We start from the raw sequence: 19,125 nt of genomic DNA, 5'->3' as shown, positions 1-19,125 counted from the left end.
CTTACAGCAAAAACAAACAAAAAAAAATTTCAATGGATTCTATTTAGTTGCAGTGTATTTAGGACACACTGATAACACATATACATCTGTTTGTATCTTGAATATGTGCTACTAATTTTGATTACGTGTCAGATTGATTGTTTGAATGACCAGAAAAAAACGTTAGCGGCAACTGAAACTGAGTTTTCATCCTCCATCAGTGAAGCATCACCTCTCTACTCCTCCCTTTTTCATTACCACAATGCACCTGCAGGCCTCCTCTCTTGATTTATAGCTATGTATGTAAATGAGGAGGTCAAGTGTCAGGCCTTAAAAAAAGAGGGAAACTGTCTCTGACTGAAAACCTGTTACTCATTTTATCAGCTCCTCAACTATTGCAAACAACTAAAATAAAAATGATAAAATATTAAATATTGGTCTAACTTGGGTCTATTATGATTTAATGGAAAGATAAGTATCATTATTATTGTTAAGTAATGCATAAATAATGTAACAGTCTGTTTTCTGTGTCTTCTGGATCTGTAACCACTGACATAAAAATCAGAAGAATAAATACGAACAATTTTCTGATCACAGAGTTTTTATTTCAATGAATGAATGATGAAAAATGCAGAAACAAATGCAAAGCTGATACAACACCTCCACCTAACTGTCACAACATTTATTACAAGCATGCAGACACATCTCTTCTAACATGTAAACCTTGTAATGAGCAAACAGCACAAACAGTAAAGAAGCAGATTTAAAACACTGGTTCTGCTTCTCTTCTATTCTTCAGTGGGACAGCCTGACTTGTTGATGTCTTTCTGTGAAGTCTGGGAGCCCAAAGACACTTTACATGTGTAAAGCTTATCCATGTTCCAGTCTGAGGTCTGGATGGCCAGATAGCTGCTGATTTGGAAAGTCTGGTCTGGTTGCTGAACAGCGGTGCTGGTAGAGATCCCACTGCTCACTGGATTCCCAGCAACCAACCAGGTCACATCTGCGAAAGGCACAGATTGACTGGACAGACAGACCAGAGAGGCTTTGTTGGACTGGAGCTCAGCACTGGACGGAGGGAAGACTGTCAGGACAGGAGGAGAGAGGCTGGAGCCTGAAAACACATGGATCACATTAATAACATGACTGGGAATCAAATTATTAATACACAACATGACAGTAACAGATTAAATCATTACATTTCTGATTTGATAATATCACACTGAAGAAGCAAAACATAAATAACATCATCATCACTTGAAATATTAGTTGTGTTCCATTAAAAAAACAATCAGTCTCCAACTTAGAAATATTTTCAGTAATTTAGCATAATTTTTATGATGGAAACAAATTTTAAAAGTTCTGTGTCTTTCAAAATTCTACTAAAATCATTTCAGTTACTGTGACAAATTAAGGTATACCAGGAACATTTCTTTTTCAGTGTCAATCAAAAGATATAAGATCAAAAATAATTAATTTTAAAAAGCCAAAATGAAAATCAAGCAAATTTTGAATTATCCCTTAACTCTGTAAAAATAAACATTGCAAACACAGTAATTCCATATTGATATTACAGTGTGAAATACTCTTGACAGTTCATTTAACATAAGGAAATGTTAAATCTTGTCAGAAATTGTGAAAATAATTGAGCCCAATGTTGTAAATGTTTTTCATCCATTAAAAAGTGCTGAACCACCATCAAACTGTGAAGCATTTGTAGTAAAATGTTACAGATATTGTGATCATTTGCAGATCTTTCCCTTGCCTTCAAAGACACAGTCTGGTATCAAAGCTGATTTCAAACAACATCTATTATTCACTGAACATGTTAAATGGTTTAAACAAGAAGTAACATATAAATCTATAATTATTTAAGCCAGAAATAGAAAATCAGTGTTGTTTAATGATCAGTTAAAAAGTACTTACCTGTCACAATCAGCTTGGTGCCTTGTCCGAATACCACAGTGATTCAGTTTGTACACATGGCTGTACAAAAACCTCCTGACTCTCACTAATGAGGGGAGTGGAAGTGAAACATCCTGTTGAGACCAACTTTCACTGTCAACATCTCATTCCCTTCATCAGTCTGTTTATATTCCACCACACTGATGCACTTGTGGATTTTATTCTGAATTTTCTGCTGCATCCATTTATTTTCATGATGGACATGTTTAGTCTAAATATCTTCTCTGAATTCAGAGTGATGATGTTCAATTGTTGTCTTACTAAAACATCATTCAGTCAGTCCAGCAAGGTTTGTTCAAATGTCATGTATATACACACATTTTTAAACAATTTTAAGTCTAAAGAGGAGTATGTTTAGAATCTTTCCTTCGCTTTCTTCAGGTTTACTGAATTGAATTGATTGATTTTGGTCAGGATTTATTCAAATCTGCAATGAGTCTTTCACTGAGGTTTTTGTCACAGTGTGAATCATTGTGATACAGCTGCAGAAGCAGAGTCATCCCATGTTTGACAGTAATAGACAGCAGAGTCTCCTGCCTCTGCACGCTTAATGATGAACTGGTAATCTATGTTTGATGAGGATTTAGAGTTGAATCTGTCTGAGGAGAATCCTGTTCCAAAGCTGGGTGAACTGCTTCCATGGTAAAAGCTCAGAACATACTGAGGAGCCCCACCAGGAACCTGTTTATACCATCTAACAGAATTACTATCATATCTCTGAATGTTACAGTTGAGAACAACCTCTTGTCCTGTAGAAACTGTGTGGACAGCAGGCGTCTGGGTCAGCACTATCACTGCATCAACATCTGTCAACACACACACAGAGAAATACTTGAGTGAAAGGTTCATGTCTGATAATCTGGTTTGTCAAAGGAATGAGAAGAATATCTTACATGTTAGAGCAGTGATGAGAGTGCAGAGGGTCCCCAGCATGTTGTCAGTGTGTGGTGTAAACGTCTCTTACTGTCCAGCTGAGAGGTGAGCAGGATTGGAGTGTGAGGAGAAGAGAGACTGAAGCTTATAAAGACACTGAGGAGAGGAGAAGTGGAGGAGGAGGAGTTTCAACACTCAACACAGATTTCATTCATGAACAAACTACAACACCTTATTAAATACATATATTTAATATTTTACTTAATATTCTGTTTTCTGTTTTTCTTTTTACATTTTTCTTGAAATAATCACATACACCAGACAGAAAATATATTGTACAAATCTCTGTTTCTATTGAGCTACGAGTTCCTCTCAAAAAGTTAGCTGCAAATTAATAAACTTTTTAAGCAGCTGTGTATCAGTCAACCTTCAGGTATGTCTCAGATGGTAATAAATCAACTTGTTTTCAGAAGAGCTTCTGTAAATTGTTTATAAAATAAGAACTTTGAGTGACACAGTAGAGCAGCATAAAAAGTCTGTTTTATTTGACAATTTAATTTCCAAAGTTATGCATCGAGATAGTGAACATGTACTGGTGTTTTTTTCCCCATTATTTTAGTATTTATGCAAAGCACACATAAATATATGATTGTAGAGAAAATGGTAAGAATCCAAAACATTCAGATGTTTGACAAAAATCATTGTGCGTGGTGATATTGTGAAGAGAGTGTTGTTTGATGGCTCTATTATCACTTGACATGTGTCAGAGACTCAAAAAGCAGAAGTGTTTAGTGAGGAGGTTTTTGTCACAGTGTAAATCACTGTGATACGAACTCATTGACAGAGTTGTCCCATGTTTAACAGTAATAGACTGCTGAGTCTCCCTCCTCCACAGTGTTGATGATCAAACGATAATCTGATGTTGACTGATGATTAGATGTGAATTTGGGAGACGAGAAACCAGAGCCATAATATACAGAGCTGTAGCTATGATACCACCTCAGTACATACTGAGGAACAACTCCTGGAATCTGTTTATACCAGCGAGCAGCATCATTAGTAACAGTCCCCAGGTTACAGTCCATGGTAGCTGTCTCTCCTTTCGTCACTGTCACAACAACATGTTATTAAACTTTCCATGTTTTCAAACATCTCTGTTTTTTCATTATTTTAGTATCTATGCAAAGCACACATAAATATATGATTGTAGAGAAAATAGTGAGAATTTAAAAAAATGATGTTTGAAAATAATCATTGTCCATGGTGATATTTTACACAGTGTGTTGTTTGATGGCTCTATTATTAGTTGACATTTGTCAGAGTCTAAGAAAGCAGAAGTGTTTAGTGAGGAGGTTTTTGTCACAGTGTAAATCACTGTGATACGTGCTCCTTAGCAGAGTCGTCCCATGTGTGACAGAAATAGACTGCTGAGTCTCCCTCCTCCACAGTGTTGATGATCAAACGATAATCTGATGTTGACTGATGATTAGATGTGAACTTTGGAGAGGAGAAACCTGAGCCATAGGTTGGAGAGCTATTTGGATGATAAAAATATAGCACAAACTGAGGAACTCCTCCTGAAATCTGTTTATACCAGCGAGCAGCACTACCAGTAACAGTCCCCAGGTTACAGTCCATGGTGACTGTCTCTCCTTTTGTCACCGTCACAACAGGAGGCTTCTGTGTCACCACCGTCACACCACTCACACCTGGAAACAAGAAGATGACATGGAATCAAAAGAAACACACAGACTGATGAATCCAACATGAGGTGAGAGCTGCAGTAAGTCAGCCTCCTTACATGTTAAAGCAGTGATGAGAGTGCAGAGGGTCCCCAGCATGTTGTCAGCGTGTGCTGAGAATGGCCTTGGAACTTGGAAAGTGAGCTTACTGCTGACAGATTAGAGGGTTTGGAGGATGAGGAGAGGAGGAGCTGGAGGAGCAATTTAATACAACACTGAAACTGAGAGTGACTGACAGGAGGAGGAGCTTTGCCTAAATCTACATGATTTGTCATGTTTGTCTCTTATTTGTCTTTGGAAATGAACATGTCATTTGTATCCATTAGTTTGTCAGTGTATGTAATTTAATTCCCCTAAAATGCAACATTGTCACGATCTGAAAGAACCATGTAAATAAATGCAGTATTTATCGGAGCAGGTTGGAGGCAGCTGCTCGACAGCACAGGGAATAACAGATAAGGCAAAAATAAAAAAAATGAAATACAAAACACTGGTCAGTTATTAGTCGGCCTTAGCGTTTATGACTGACAGATATACAAACAAACTGGGGAGGACTGGAGAGGAGGACCGGGCTTCTACACTGCAGAGAAGGGGGTGGTAATCAGTGAAGATGAGCCACAGGTGAGTAGGTGGTTTGGCGGGAGAGTGGAAGGAGGTGAGCCCCGCCCAGCCAAGGACACACACAAACACACAAGCAGGAGAGGGATACAAACTGGGGACAAATGCTCAACAACATCAAGGGGGAAAACAAGAGAAACAAGGGAAAGACAGACAGGTAATGCTCAAACCCTAACAGTTACATCATTTTTATATTGCACTGGTGTATTCAAATAAAAGGAAAATTGTTGAAAACATTTACTACTACAAATTTTATTTCAGACTAAAATGTTCATCTGATGCTTCCTGATCAAATTGTTTTGATAAATCTTTTGGAAAGAAATCATGAATCTCTGAATTGACTCGACCTGTTATTCAGCTAAATTGAACATTTTTTTCTGGTTGTGTTTCAGCTGCACATTAAGGAGCTGTTTGTTAATGTCATCTTTCTGTTTCAGTTGGTACATCAATACATGTGAACCAGATGAAATGAAAAATGTTATTAAACTTTCCATGTTTTCAAACATCTCTGTTTTTTCATTATTTTAGTATCTATGCAAAGCACACATGAATATATGATTGTAGAGAAAATAGTGAGAATTTTAAAAAATGATGTTTGAAAATAATCATTGTCCATGGTGATATTTTACATAGTGTGTTGTTTGATGGCTCTATTATTAGTTGACATTTGTCAGAGTCCAAGAAAGCAGAAGTGTTTAGTGAGGAGGTTTTTGTCACAGTGTAAATCACTGTGATACGTGCTCCTTAGCAGAGTTGTCCCATGTGTGACAGTAATAGACTGCTGAGTCTCCCTCCTCCACAGTGTTGATGATCAAACAATAATCTGATGTTGACTGATGATTGGATGTGAACTTTGGAGAGGAGAATCCTGAGCCATAATATACAGAGCTGTAGCTATGATAAAACCTCAGTACATACTGAGGAACTCCTCCTGGAATCTGTTTATACCAGCGAGCAGCACTATTAGTAACAGTCCCCAGGTTACAGTCCATGGTGGCTGTTTCTCCTTTTGTCACTGTCACAACAGGAGGCTTCTGTGTCACCACCGTCACACCACTCACACCTGGAAACAAGAAGATGACATGGAGTCAAGAGCATGAAATGATGTGAGAATCCACTGAGAAGGTTTAGAAATGTACATTAAGCAAAATGTATTTTTCACAAACTTTGACAATGTGAAAAAGATACCCTGCAGCTTTACTCAATGCAGGTGTTGCTTTGGAATTAGAATTTGTAGATCAAATTAAATTAGACATTAGTATACAGACAGATTTCAGATGTATCACAGCTCTCTGTTTTAGTGATTTGCATTTAGTGTAGTTTATACTTTGTCAGTGTAACAGCATGCATAAATAGTATAGTTGAATGTAATGTTAAGTCAAGTCAGTTTTATTTATATAGTGCTGAATCACAAGATGTAGAGTAGGTCTAGACTGTACACCATTTATTATTATATTTTCAAAGAAAGATCCAACAATTCCCACCAAGAGCATGAAATGATGTGAGAATCCACTGAGAAGGTTTAAAAATGTGAAAAAATGAATACTGATCATTTCAATTGTGATGGATTTCCAGTGAACTAAGAATGGACTGAGGAAACTGGTTTTTGGTCACATGTGGTGTTGTTATAGAGCATTTATTGATGGATGCACTTCATGTCACCATGTCTCAGAGATTCAAAAAGAGGAAGTGTTTAGTGAGGAGGTTTTTGTCACAGTGTGAATCACTGTGATACGTTTTCCTTAGCAGAGTCATCCCATGTTTGACAGTAATAGACAGCAGAGTCTCCTGCCTCTGCACGCTTAATGATGAACTGGTAATCTATGTTTGATGAGGATTTAGAGTTGAATCTGTCTGAGGAGAATCCTGTTCCAAAACTGGGTGAACTGTGTTCATGGTAAAATCTGAGAATATACTGAGGAGTTTTACCAGGAACCTGTTTATACCAATAGACATAATAGTTTTCAGGTCTCTGAATGTTACAGTTGAGAACAACCTCTTGTCCTGTAGAAACTGTGTGGACAGCAGGCGTCTGGGTCAGCACTTTTGCTGCATCAACATCTGTCAACACACACAGAGAAATACATGAGTGAAAGGTTCATGTCTGATAATCTGGTTTGTCAAAGGAATGAGAAGAATATCTTACATGTTAGAGCAGTGATGAGAGTGCAGAGGGTCCCCAGCATGTTGTCAGTGTGTGGTGTAAACGTCTCTTACTGTCCAGCTGAGAGGTGAGCAGGGTTGGAGTGTGAGGAGAAGAGAGACTGAAGCTTATAAAGACACTGAGGAGAGGAGAAGTGGAGGAGGAGGAGTTTCAACACTCATTAATTACACACAACCAGTTCTTGTTCATGAACCAATGGTTTGGTTTTACATATCTCTTACTATATCTTACTATATCTCTTTACTATATCTTTCATTTTCATTCAATTCCAAAAATTCATGAAACATATTCTCAGATTCCTATTATTTCTAAAGAATTATTAAATTCTTAGGTGGTCAGTTTATCAACATTCTGCATTATATATATTTTTTAAATAATCAAACAGACATGACAACATATTTATATTTAGGCTATTATGTTACTCTGTAATATTATTGTGTTCAGACAGGTTGCACAGTGAAATGATGCGTCACTGAACAGGGAGTTAGTGGTGTTGACTGGAGGCCTAAAGGTTAAAGGTCATAACACATAACTCTAAAAGTGGTCTAGTATTTTCAGTTAGTTGTGTTTCAGCTGTAAATGAATGACTGGCATGTTTTTGAAACCTGAGTGTGGTTGTTGAGCTTTGGGCCTCTCTAATGAAGTAAAATTAATTTAGTTAAACAACTTTCATTTCACTGCAGCAAAAGATTCTATCAATCATCAACCATCTAAATACAAGACCTACATTTTAGTGGCTTAAATGTATTAGTGTTTTTTATTGTTGTTACAGTAATAAATCACAAATAACACCCAACAACAGGCAGTTGTGAGGTTTCATGTAGAAATAGTTTAGAAAGTGTGCACTGTCTCTATATTTGGCTGAAAGCTTCTCTGTGCCAGGGCTCAAAAAGCAGAAGTGTTTAGTGAGGAGGTTTTTGTCACAGTGTAAATCACTGTGATACGTACTCCTTAACAGAGCTGTCCCATGTTTTACAGTAATAGACTGCTGAGTCTCCCTCCTCCACAGTGTTGATGATCAAACGATAATCTGATGTTGACTGATGATTAGATGTGAATTTGGGAGACGAGAAACCAGAGCCATACTCTACAGAGCTCCAGCTATGATGAAACCTCAGTACATACTGAGGAACTCCTCCTGGAATCTGTTTATACCAGCGAGCAGCACTATTAGTAACAGTCCCCAGGTTACAGTCCATGGTGACTGTCTCTCCTTTCGTCACTGTCACAACAGGAGGCTTCTGTGTCACCACCGTCACACCACTCACACCTGGAAACAAGAAGATGACATGAAGTCAAGAGAAACACACAGACTGATGAATCCAACATGAGGTGAGAGCTGCAGTAAGTCAGCCTCCTTACATGTTAGAGCAGTGATGAGAGTGCAGAGGGTCCCCAGCATGTTGTCAGTGTGTGCTGAGAATGGCCTTGGAACTTGGAAAGTGAGTTTACTGCTGACAGATTAGAGGGTTTGGAGGATGAGGAGAGGAGGAGCTGGAGGAGCAATTTAACACAACACTGAAACTGAGAGTGACTGACAGGAGGAGGAGCTTTGGTTTGAACTTCAACATCCAGATGGTGCTTTTATGCAAATATGAATATTCCCTCATAATTCACTGAATTCTGAAATTATGCGACACGTTTTTACACTTTCAGTTTTTTACAATTCAGTTGACATTTTAATGTTAATGTAACTTTCTTGGCACTTAAAACACTAAGTCAAAGTTTAGATAATGTTAAGTTCAAAACTACAGAAATTCAAATTATAAGAACTTTCACATAATAAAGTTTGGGAGCTAATATTACAACCATTGTTTGCATCCTGAGAGATGTAAAGTGTTGGTGTAGAGGGAATGCCTTATCTGTACACATCATTTAAAAAAGTTATCTCCACAAGCATTGCTCAAGTTAACGAGACATCATGTTGAATAAATGATGATGAATCATCTTTAGTGTGTCTCCTTCAGAGGCCTGATACTTGACCTCGTCATTTACATGAAGCTATTAATAATGAGAGGAGGCCTGCAGGTGCATCCTGGAAAGGAAGAGGGGGAGGGGTAGAGAGCTGATGCTTCACTGACTGAAGATGTAAGCTTCATCAAAGTTTGATTTTTACTCATTTTATCCAATTTTTCCAGTTTAAAGATTCCCAGTGACTCAAACTAAATTAAGAAATATTAATAAAGTTTTGATCTCTGATATACCCTTGTACATTTCAGAACACTGCCATTTTCTTAGTTTAGATTTGCATATTTTCTACTATTTTGTAGAGTCAGCAAAATCCATAAATACACATCCACCTAATCTTTTAAACTGTCATTGTCAGCTAGAAACATTACAGTAGACTCTGATGAGGGTAATATATAATTAAATTGTTAATACAAACATTTTACACACACAGCTTTTTTTTTTACGGAACAAGTCATTATGTAACAAATATAGCAAATTCAGAGCTGGTACAACACCTCCACCCAACTGTCAAAATCTTTATTACAAGCAGACACATCTTTGTAATGAGCAAACAGCACAAACAGTAAAAAAGCAGATTTAAAACACTGGTTCTGCTCCTCTACTATTCTTCAATGGGACAGTCTGACTTGTTGATGTTTTTTCTCTGAAGTCTGGGAGCCCAAACAATGTGTAGAGCTTATCCATGTACCAGTCAGTTATTATCATTGTATTTCCAACATAGCTGTCTCACCAAATAAAATCTATTTTCAGAAAGGCTAAATACACACACAAAATTGAAATCATGGGATGAGTTGTAAACATTTTGCAAACAAAATGTCTACTCAAATGTTAATATCATAAATGAGAATAAAGTACAAGTTTTGTCATGATCTGCTCCTTTCTTTCTGTCCCTGCATCTACTGGCCCACCTGTTTTTAATTTGCAATCACCAGAGCAGCCCTGCCCACTGACACACCTGATCCCAGTTCTCTCATCATCCCAGTCACTCTATATACCTGCCTTTGTCTCCAGTTCTGGTTCCATGTTGGATCCAGTCCAAGTGTTAATGAGAGATGCACGTCCTTGGTGCTTAAAGTGGATGAAGTGACTTCATTTGGTTTTCACTTCATCAATCAAACAAATAAAAAGCAATATTTCTCTTTTAAACAAAATGCCTTTATTAAAACAATCCACACAAAATTGAGCAAAGCTAAAACTAAGTGGGTTAACTGTGAGAAATATTCACTGAGACGCGAATGACAACATTTTTAAAAATAAGAATGTTCTAAAACAGCACGAGCAGAAAAGATGCAGATGAATCTAGCCACCTTCTATTTAATATTGCAGTCAGACATTGTTATGTTCTTCTCTGAGCTCTGGGAGCCCAAAGACACTTTACATGTGAAAACTTTGTCCATGAGCCATTGTGAGGATTTAATGGACAAGTAGCTGCTGATTTGGAAAGTGTGGTCTGGTTGCTGAACAGCGGTGCTGGTAGAGATCCCACTGCTCACTGGACACCCGTCACCGTACCAGCTAACTTCTGCAAAAGGCACAGACTGACTGGACAGACAGACCAGAGAGGCTTTGTTGGACTGGAGCTCAGCACTGGACGGAGGGAAGACTGTCAGGACAGGAGGAGAGAGGCTGGAGCCTGAAAACACATGGACCACATTAATAACATGACTGGGAATCAAATTATTAATACACAACATGACAGTAACAGATTCATTTAGTAGTTGATTTGACAATGTAACAATCACAATGAAGAATTAAAACATGTAAGTCACCAAAAACATAAATATTATCACCTAAAATATGAGCGTTCCATTAAAAAATATCTATCAATCACAAACTTAGAAATATTTTGATTAATTTTGTATCATTCTTACAAAGTAAATGTTCATTAAGTCATCCTTTGTGACTTAGAAAAATCTAATAAAATAAATTCAGTCACTGTGAGAAAATTACAGTATATCAGTCACTTCCCTTCTGTCAATCAAACCACTAATAATGAAAAAAATATTCAGATAAATACAAAATTATCCCAAAACTTTGGAAATTTACAAAGTAAACATGTCAAACACAGGGATTTTGTTTTGACGGTTCATTTAAAGCAGGGATTCACAATATTAAAACTTGTTAAAATTGCTAAAATAATTGAACCTAATCTTGTAAATGTTTCCCATCTGTTAAAACATGCTCAACCATTAGAAGACTGCAAAGTATTTGTAGAAAATATTTCAGATATTGTGATCATTTGCAGATCTTTCCCTTGCCTTCAAAGACACAGTCTGGTATCAAGGCTGATTTCAAACAACATCTATTATTCACTGAACATGTTAAATGTTTAAACAAGAAGTAACATATAAATCTATAATTATTTAAGCCAGAAATAGAAAATCAGTCTTGTTTAATGATCAGTTAAAAAGTACTTACCTGTCACAATCAGCTTGGTGCCTTGTCCGAATACCACAGTGATTCAGTTTGTACACATGGCTGTACAAAAACCTCCTGACTCTCACTAATGAGGGGAGTGGAAGTGAAACATCCTGTTGAGACCAACTTTCACTGTCAACATCTCATTCCCTTCATCAGTCTGTTTATATTCCACAACACTGATGCACCTGAGAACTGAAATATTTCATTTAATTATGTTAGAGGTCCAATAACTATAAAACAATGATGGTGAGTCCACTGATACGAAAAACAGCAATGTGAAAACTTAACAGATAGATGATTCTGAATTTATTTGAAGGGGTTTAAAAGCAGAAGTGATTGCACTTAGTGAGGAGGTTTTTGTCACAGTGTAAATCACTGTGATACCCACTGATTAACAGAGCCATCCCATGTGCTACAGTAATAAACTGCCGAGTCTCCCTCCTCCACATTGCTGATGATCATGTGATAACTTGATTCGTCCTTATAATTAGATGTGTGTTTCGAAGAGGAGAAACCAGTGCCATAAGTTACAGACCACCAGCCATGATAGTACACCAGTACAAACTGAGGAACTCCTCCTGGAATCTGTTTATACCAGCGAGCAGCACTGCGAGTAACAGTCCCCAGGTTACAGTCCATGGTGACTGTCTCTCCTTTCCTCACTGTCACAATAGGAGGCTTCTGTGTCACCACCGTCACACCACTCACACCTGGAAACAACAAGATGACATGGAGTCAAGAGAAACACACAGACTGATGAATCCAACATGAGGTGAGAGCTGCAGTAAGTCAGCCTCCTTACATGTTAGAGCAGTGATGAGAGTGCAGAGGGTCCCCAGCATGTTGTCAGTGTGTGCTGAGAATGGCCTTGGAACTTGGAAAGTGAGCTTACTGCTGACAGATTAGAGGGTTTGGAGGATGAGGAGAGGAGGAGCTGGAGGAGCAATTTAACACAACACTGAAACTGAGAGTGACTGACAGGAGGAGGAGCTTTGCTTAAATCTACATGATTTGTGACTCTCGTTTTATTCTGTTGTTTTATAACTTCATTATTTTTATTTAATTTGTATCCATTATTGTCAGCGAATGCAATTTGATTCCCCCAATGTGACAATCTGAAAAAGACAGCCTGTGGTTTCATTTATTTACTTTGGAATTTTAATTTGTTGGTCAATATGTGTGATTCTTGAATTTCTGTATTATTATATATGGGTTTTATACGATTTCAGAAAATTTAAATTATCAATAAAAATCAATGTGCTCATGTTTTATTTGACCATATCAGAAGTTAAGCATGGATGTGGTGAGCTTTTTCTTATTTTGGTGTGTTTGCAAAGCATCCATATGATTTCAGAGAAATTAATAAGACTCCAATATATTTAGATATTTAAAAATCATTGTGCACAGTGGTATTTTATACTGTGTATTGTTTGACGTCTCAATTTCAGCTGACATTTATCAGTCTCAAAAAGCAGAAGTGTTTAGAAAGGAGGTTTTTGTCACAGTGTAAATCACTGTGATACAAACTCATTAACAGTGGTGTCCTTTGTTTTACAGTAATAGACTGCTGAGTCTCCCTCCTCCACAGTGTTGATGATCAAACGATAATCTGACGTTGACTGATGATTAGATGTGAATTTGGGAGAGGAGAAACCTGAGCCATATCTTACAGAGCTCCAGCTATGATGACTCTTCAGTACATACTGAGGAACTCCTCCTAGAATCTGTTTATACCAGACCGCCTCATAATTAGTAACAGTCCCCAGGTTACAGTCCATGGTGACTGTCTCTCCTTTCGTCACTGTCACAACAGGAGGCTTCTGTGTCACCACCGTCACACCACTCACACCTGGAAACAAGAAGATGACATGAAGTCAAGAGAAACACACAGACTGATGAATCCAACATGAGGTGAGAGCTGCAGTAAGTCAGCCTCCTTACATGTTAGAGCAGTGATGAGAGTGCAGAGGGTCCCCAGCATGTTGTCAGTGTGTGCTGAGAATGGCCTTGGAACTTGGAAAGTGAGCTTACTGCTGACAGATTAGAGGGTTTGGAGGATGAGGAGAGGAGGAGCTGGAGGAGCAATTTAACACAACACTGAAACTGAGAGTGACTGACAGGAGGAGGAGCTTTGCTTAAATCTACATGATTTTTTTGTTTGTCTCTCATTTGTCTAAGGAAATGAACATCTACTCTGTATCCGACAGTAAATGTGATTCTTTTCCTTCCAAACTGTAAACCAACTGCATAATTTTTACACATTTTCGATTCACTATCTATGATCAATTTACAGTAATGAAAACATCAGTATTTCCAGTCAGTCCACTTTACTGTCTATCAAAGTTTCAATAGAGTTACTACTCAGCAGCACACCAGTTTTCTTGTTCATGTCTCCTTCCTCCCTGTGACATGTTTCTGACATGTTATTAGATAATTTCATGTGTTCAACAACCAATCAACAGGGAATAAATTTACCCTCCAGTGTTTTCTGATCAAATTGTTTTGATAAATCTTTTGAAAAGAAATCACGAACCTCTGAATTTACCCAACCTGTTTTTCAGGTAAACTGGACATTTATATCTGGTTGTGTTTCAGCTGCACATTGAGGAGCTGTTTGTTATTGTTATCGTCTTGTTTCTGTTGGTTGTGAGAATCTCATGAAACTGGATTCATGTAGTTTTAAAACAACATCACTACATGTGAACCAGATGATTTCTATCAAATGAAAAATGTTACTATACTTTCCATGTCTTGAAACATGTTTTTTCATTATTTTAGTATCTACGCAAAGTACACACAAAAATATAATTTTATAGAAAATAGTGAGAATTCAAAACATTTAGGTGTTTGACAAAATATTGTTCACGGTGATATTTCACAGTGTGTTATCTAGTAGCTTTATTATCAGTTGATATATGTCAGAGACTCAAAAAGCAGAAGTGTTTAGTGAGGAGGTTTTTGTCACAGTGTAAATCACTGTGATACCCACTCATTAACAGAGCTGTCCCATGTTTGACAGTAATAGACTGCTGAGTCTCCCTCCTCCAGTGTTGATGATCAAACGATAATCTGATGTTGACTGATGATTAGATGTGAATTTTGGAGAGGAGAAACCTGAGCCATAGGTTGGAGAGCTGTAGCTATGATGAAAATATAGCACAAACTGAGGAACTCCTCCTGGAATCTGTTTATACCAGCGAGCAGCACTACCAGTAACAGTCCCCAGGTTACAGTCCATGGTGACTGTTTCTCCTTTCGTCACTGTCACAACAGGAGGCTTCTGTGTCACCACCGTCACACCACTCACACCTGGAAACAAGAAGATGACATGAAGTCAAGAGAAACACACAGACTGATGAATCCAACATGAGGTGAGAGCTGCAGTAAGTCAGCCTCCTTACATGTTAGAGCAGTGATGAGAGTGCAGAGGGTCCCCAGCATGTTGTCAGTGTGTGGTGTAAACGTCTCTTACTGTCCAGCTGAGAGGTGAGCAGGGTTGGAGTGTGAGGAGAAGAGAGACTGAAGCTTATAAAGACACTGAGGAGAGGAGAAGTGGAGGAGGAGGAGTTTCAACACTCAACACAGATTTCATTCAGAAATCAGATACATCATGACTTCTGTTGCTCACAAACATTTTCATACTGTTTTACTTCATTTTTTACCTTGAATAGATTCAGTGAAGACAGGGAATGATATGCAGTATATGGCGTGGACCTATTGCTCAAGGTATGGTTGTGTTTTAGCTCCAACATTTTAGTTAACATAATGTTTGGTTGCCAGATGTTATTTGGATCTGTTCAAGAAGTAGGGAAAGTGCAGCTAGATTACAATTTTATAAGTATAAAATAAAGAGTAATAAGTCATAAAAGTGTTTGAGAAATAATCATCACATGTATTTATATTGACATTTGTACATTATTTATAATTCATATCAACCAATGAGAAGCTGATGCAAATTTTCTATAACATGACTCTTTTTGAACACCAAGATACATTAACATTTACTAAATACATTTTTTTTACAATGGTTAAATAGGACATAATTTGTGTTATAGTGGTTTATATTTACTAGTGTTCATATTTTGTGTTTGATGGTTAAAGCATGTACACATAGCATAGTGTGTAGAACTACTGTAACACTAAGAAACATATGAGGACTTGTGTGAGTATCCACCCCAGTTTTATGTATATAAACAGAAGTTACATAAAACACCGCCTGATGGCTTCACTTTGTGTCAGTGGGTCAGAAAAGCGTTTAGTGAGGAGGTTTTTGTCACAGTGTAAGTCACTGTGATACGTACTCCTTAGCGATGTTGTCCCATGCTGTAAAGTAATAGACAGCAGAGTCTCCTGCCTCTGCACGCTTAATGATGAACTGGTAATCTATGTTTGATGAGGCTTTAGAGTTGAATCTGTCTGAGGAGAATCCTGTTCCAAAGTTGTGTGAATTGTCACCATGGAAAAATCTCAACATACTGAGGAGCTGCACCTGGAACCTGTTTATACCAACTGACAGCATCTCTATCATATCTTTGAATATTGCCATTGAGAACAACCTCTTGTCCTGTAGAAACTGTGTGGACAGCAGGCGTCTGGGTCAGCACTATCACTGCATCAACATCTGTCAATAAACACAGAGAAATACATGAGTGAAAGCTTTCTGTCTGAACCAGTGATTAAAGGGATTAGAAGAAATTCTTACATGTTAGAGCAGTGATGAGAGTGCAGAGGGTCCCCAGCATGTTGTCAGTGTGTGCTGAGAATGGCCTTGGAACTTGGAAAGTGAGCTTACTGCTGACAGGTTAGAGGGTTTGGAGGATGAGGAGAGGAGGAGCTGGAGGAGCAATTTAATACAACACTGAAACTGAGAGTGACTGACAGGAGGAGGAGCTTTGTTTATAAAATATTTTCAAACCGTTTGACACTAACTAGGAAAGTTTCACTCATTTTATAACAGACAGTCACTCCTTACTCTTACCATAGTATGGTCTGTGACATTCCTGTCTCATTGGCCTCTTATCTTCTGTCGAGAAAGTTATGGCATCTGATATTTAAACTATGATTTTAAAATTGATGATGTGAGAAAATGTTGTGAGTTTTTTTTTTTTCCCCAATATCCGATAGTTATTGAATGGGGCAATGGGATCCAAGCTGATACTTGCTTTTAAGCAAAATCAGAAAACAAAAAAGACATAACACCACAATAATCTGTTCACCACGTTTCCACATGTGAACAGTATATCTCACCCAGTGATAGATGACACTTGACCTCTTCATTTGCATGTAGCTATAGATAATGAGAGGAGGCCTGCAGGTGCATCCTGGAATGGAAGAGAGGGAGAAGTAGAGAGATGATGCTTCACTAAAAATGCTAAATCATGTGTTAAGCTGTTTTACAATGAAACAAAGGCTTATGTCTTAAAATATGAGTGATAAAAAGGAACCAGAAAAATATCTTACATGTTGGAATCCTTTTACACTTAACACAGTTTTCATTAATAACTGAAAAGTATTGTGTATGTTTTGTGCCATATCCGCAGATCATTTTGCACCAATCATCTCATTTTTCATAACTTCTTTTGTTCATGACCATAAAGTCTTCAGATTATATTTGGATGCCTGCAGATGGAGGAGTGCTATCATCCTTTAACATAACATACAAAAGAAAATGTGGTTTGAATTTTATGCCCAAGATAGTGTACATAATGATCGGTGTCTAATGATGAGCAGGGCACAGTGCATGGTAACCAATTTTCTTTTTTTTGTCAGACATTATTTATTCTTTTTTCATTTAATTATTCTAGTATGGTGAATGCATACCCATATTATGTAAATTTGCTTCTATTAATAACATTCAGATATAAAGTTCTCTTTTTTCCCAAAAACATACCACAGCTGTTGCTGCAACTGAAATTCAAGATCAGTACAGAAATAACATATCACATTTTTGGAGAGTTTGAGCAACAAAATCTGTAACTCCCATACCAGAATGTATCAGAGACTCAAAAAGAGGAAGTATTTAGAGGGGAGGTTTTGGTCACAGTGTAAATCACTGTGATATGTTCTCCTTCACAGAGTCATTCCATGTTTCACAGTAATAGACTGCTGAGTCTCCTTCCTCCACATTGTTGATGATCAAACGATACATTGTCCCAGACAGATGACTGGACGTGAATTTGGGAGAGGAGAAACCAGCACCATATTTTGGAGAGGAATAGCTGTAATGATTCCTCAGCACAAACTGTGGAACTACTCCTGGAATCTGTTTATACCAGCGAGACCCATCATCTGTGAAAACATCACAGTCCATGGTGACTGTCTCTCCTTTTGTCACCGTCACAATAGGAGGCTTCTGTGTCACCACCATCACACCACTCACACCTGGAAACAAGAAGATGACATGGAGTTAAGAGAAACACACAGACTGATGAATCCAACATGAGGTGAGAGCTGCAGTAAGTCAGCCTCCTTACATGTTAGAGCAGTGATGAGAGTGCAGAGGGTCCCCAGCATGTTGTCAGTGTGTGCTGAGAATGGCCTTGGAACTTGGAAAGTGAGCTTACTGCTAACAGATTAGAGGGTTTGGAGGATGAGGAGAGGAGGAGCTGGATGAGCAATTTAATACAACACTGAAACTGAGAGTGACTGACAGGAGGAGGAGCTTTGGTTAATTATAGTTTGTAAATGATTTGTCCAAGTTCTTAATGATTCTTTGTATTTCCCAGTACAAGAGAACTGACACTTAACCTTTTAATTTACATGAGGCTAAATAAGGACAGGAGCCCTGCAGGTGCATCCTGCAGATGAGAGAGGGTTGTTTCTTTGTGTGTGTGTGTGTGTGTGTGTGTCCCGTCCGTCCCATTTCTTAACTGCTTCAATTAGTTTAAGTGCGTTTTGTGCCTTTCCAATAGCAATCCAGTGCTGCTCTCTAGTGTGCATTCAGAATAACAACAGTGTGTATTTTCTTATTCATTGTCATCAGGATGTGCAGATTATACTTCACAAAGTCAAACAAATAAATGTTTAATCTTTTTTTAAATAAACTGGTGAAAAGGACAGATTAAACACTGTTGATGTAATTTGGATAGTTCCTTCAAATCAACATTTAAATGAATTTTAAAAATTCAACAAAATACATTTTAAAAACTTAAAAAGGCACAGTAAAGTAGTGCATTGGACAATGCACTACAAAATATAATATAGAATAAAATAGACATCGAAATGTCTATTTTTAGTTTGATGCTTGAGAGAATGTGATAATCGTTTGCTCTGGTTTCATGCAGTTACTCTGTTTGCTTTACAGCTGACAACCAGCAGAGGGCGAATAGCAACCATCTGTGTGTGTATGTGTGTGTGTGATACTAGAAAGATGGTATAATATGGTAGGAGACA

The 19,125-nt window shown here is 37.7% G+C and overlaps 1 protein-coding gene and 1 long non-coding RNA gene across 35 annotated transcripts; both read right to left on the bottom strand.

The window, feature by feature from the left end:
- Window positions 1-562: 562 nt before the first annotated feature.
- On the bottom strand, window positions 563-18,345 carry LOC108902673 (immunoglobulin lambda-1 light chain). 34 transcript variants are annotated; one of them, XM_051074111.1, is made up of 4 exons: window positions 18,207-18,340; window positions 8,286-8,611; window positions 1,906-1,939; window positions 563-1,093 (listed from the first exon to the last, which is right to left on the bottom strand). In XM_051074111.1, the coding sequence occupies exons 1-4, from the start codon at window positions 18,244-18,246 to the stop codon at window positions 768-770; spliced, it is 726 nt and encodes a 241-aa protein (XP_050930068.1). In that variant the 5' UTR covers window positions 18,247-18,340; the 3' UTR covers window positions 563-767. The 34 variants fall into 34 exon arrangements, 33 of the variants coding, with proteins under 33 accessions (XP_050930068.1, XP_050930088.1, XP_050930081.1 ...); XM_051074131.1 differs by lacking the exon at window positions 8,286-8,611 and adding an exon at window positions 5,915-6,240 and having other exon boundaries at window positions 18,207-18,334; XM_051074124.1 differs by lacking the exon at window positions 8,286-8,611 and adding an exon at window positions 4,201-4,526 and having other exon boundaries at window positions 18,207-18,334.
- Window positions 16,712-17,734, bottom strand: LOC127143033 (uncharacterized). Its single transcript, XR_007814196.1, has 3 exons — window positions 17,719-17,734; window positions 16,981-17,054; window positions 16,712-16,756 (listed from the first exon to the last, which is right to left on the bottom strand). It is a non-coding gene; the product is annotated as an uncharacterized LOC127143033 (long non-coding RNA).
- Window positions 18,346-19,125: the final 780 nt, after the last annotated feature.

The sequence above is a fragment of the Lates calcarifer genome, linkage group LG11 (genome assembly GCF_001640805.2).
Source record: "Lates calcarifer isolate ASB-BC8 linkage group LG11, TLL_Latcal_v3, whole genome shotgun sequence".
Classification (NCBI taxonomy): Eukaryota; Metazoa; Chordata; class Actinopteri; family Centropomidae; genus Lates; species Lates calcarifer.
Note: the sequence above shows the minus strand (reverse complement) of the source record. Positions and strands in the feature narration are given on the sequence as shown.

Coding starts and splice junctions, on each gene's coding strand:
- LOC108902673 (XM_051074111.1), bottom strand. CDS start 18,246: ATGCTGGGGACCCTCTGCACTCTCATCACTGCTCTAACAT. Junction 8,612..18,206: donor TCTCATCACTGCTCTAACAT/GTAAGGAGGCTG, acceptor TCTTGTTTCCAG/GTGTGAGTGGTGTGACGGTG. Junction 1,094..1,905: donor CACCAAGCTGATTGTGACAG/GTAAGTACTTTT, acceptor ATGTGTTTTCAG/GCTCCAGCCTCTCTCCTCCT.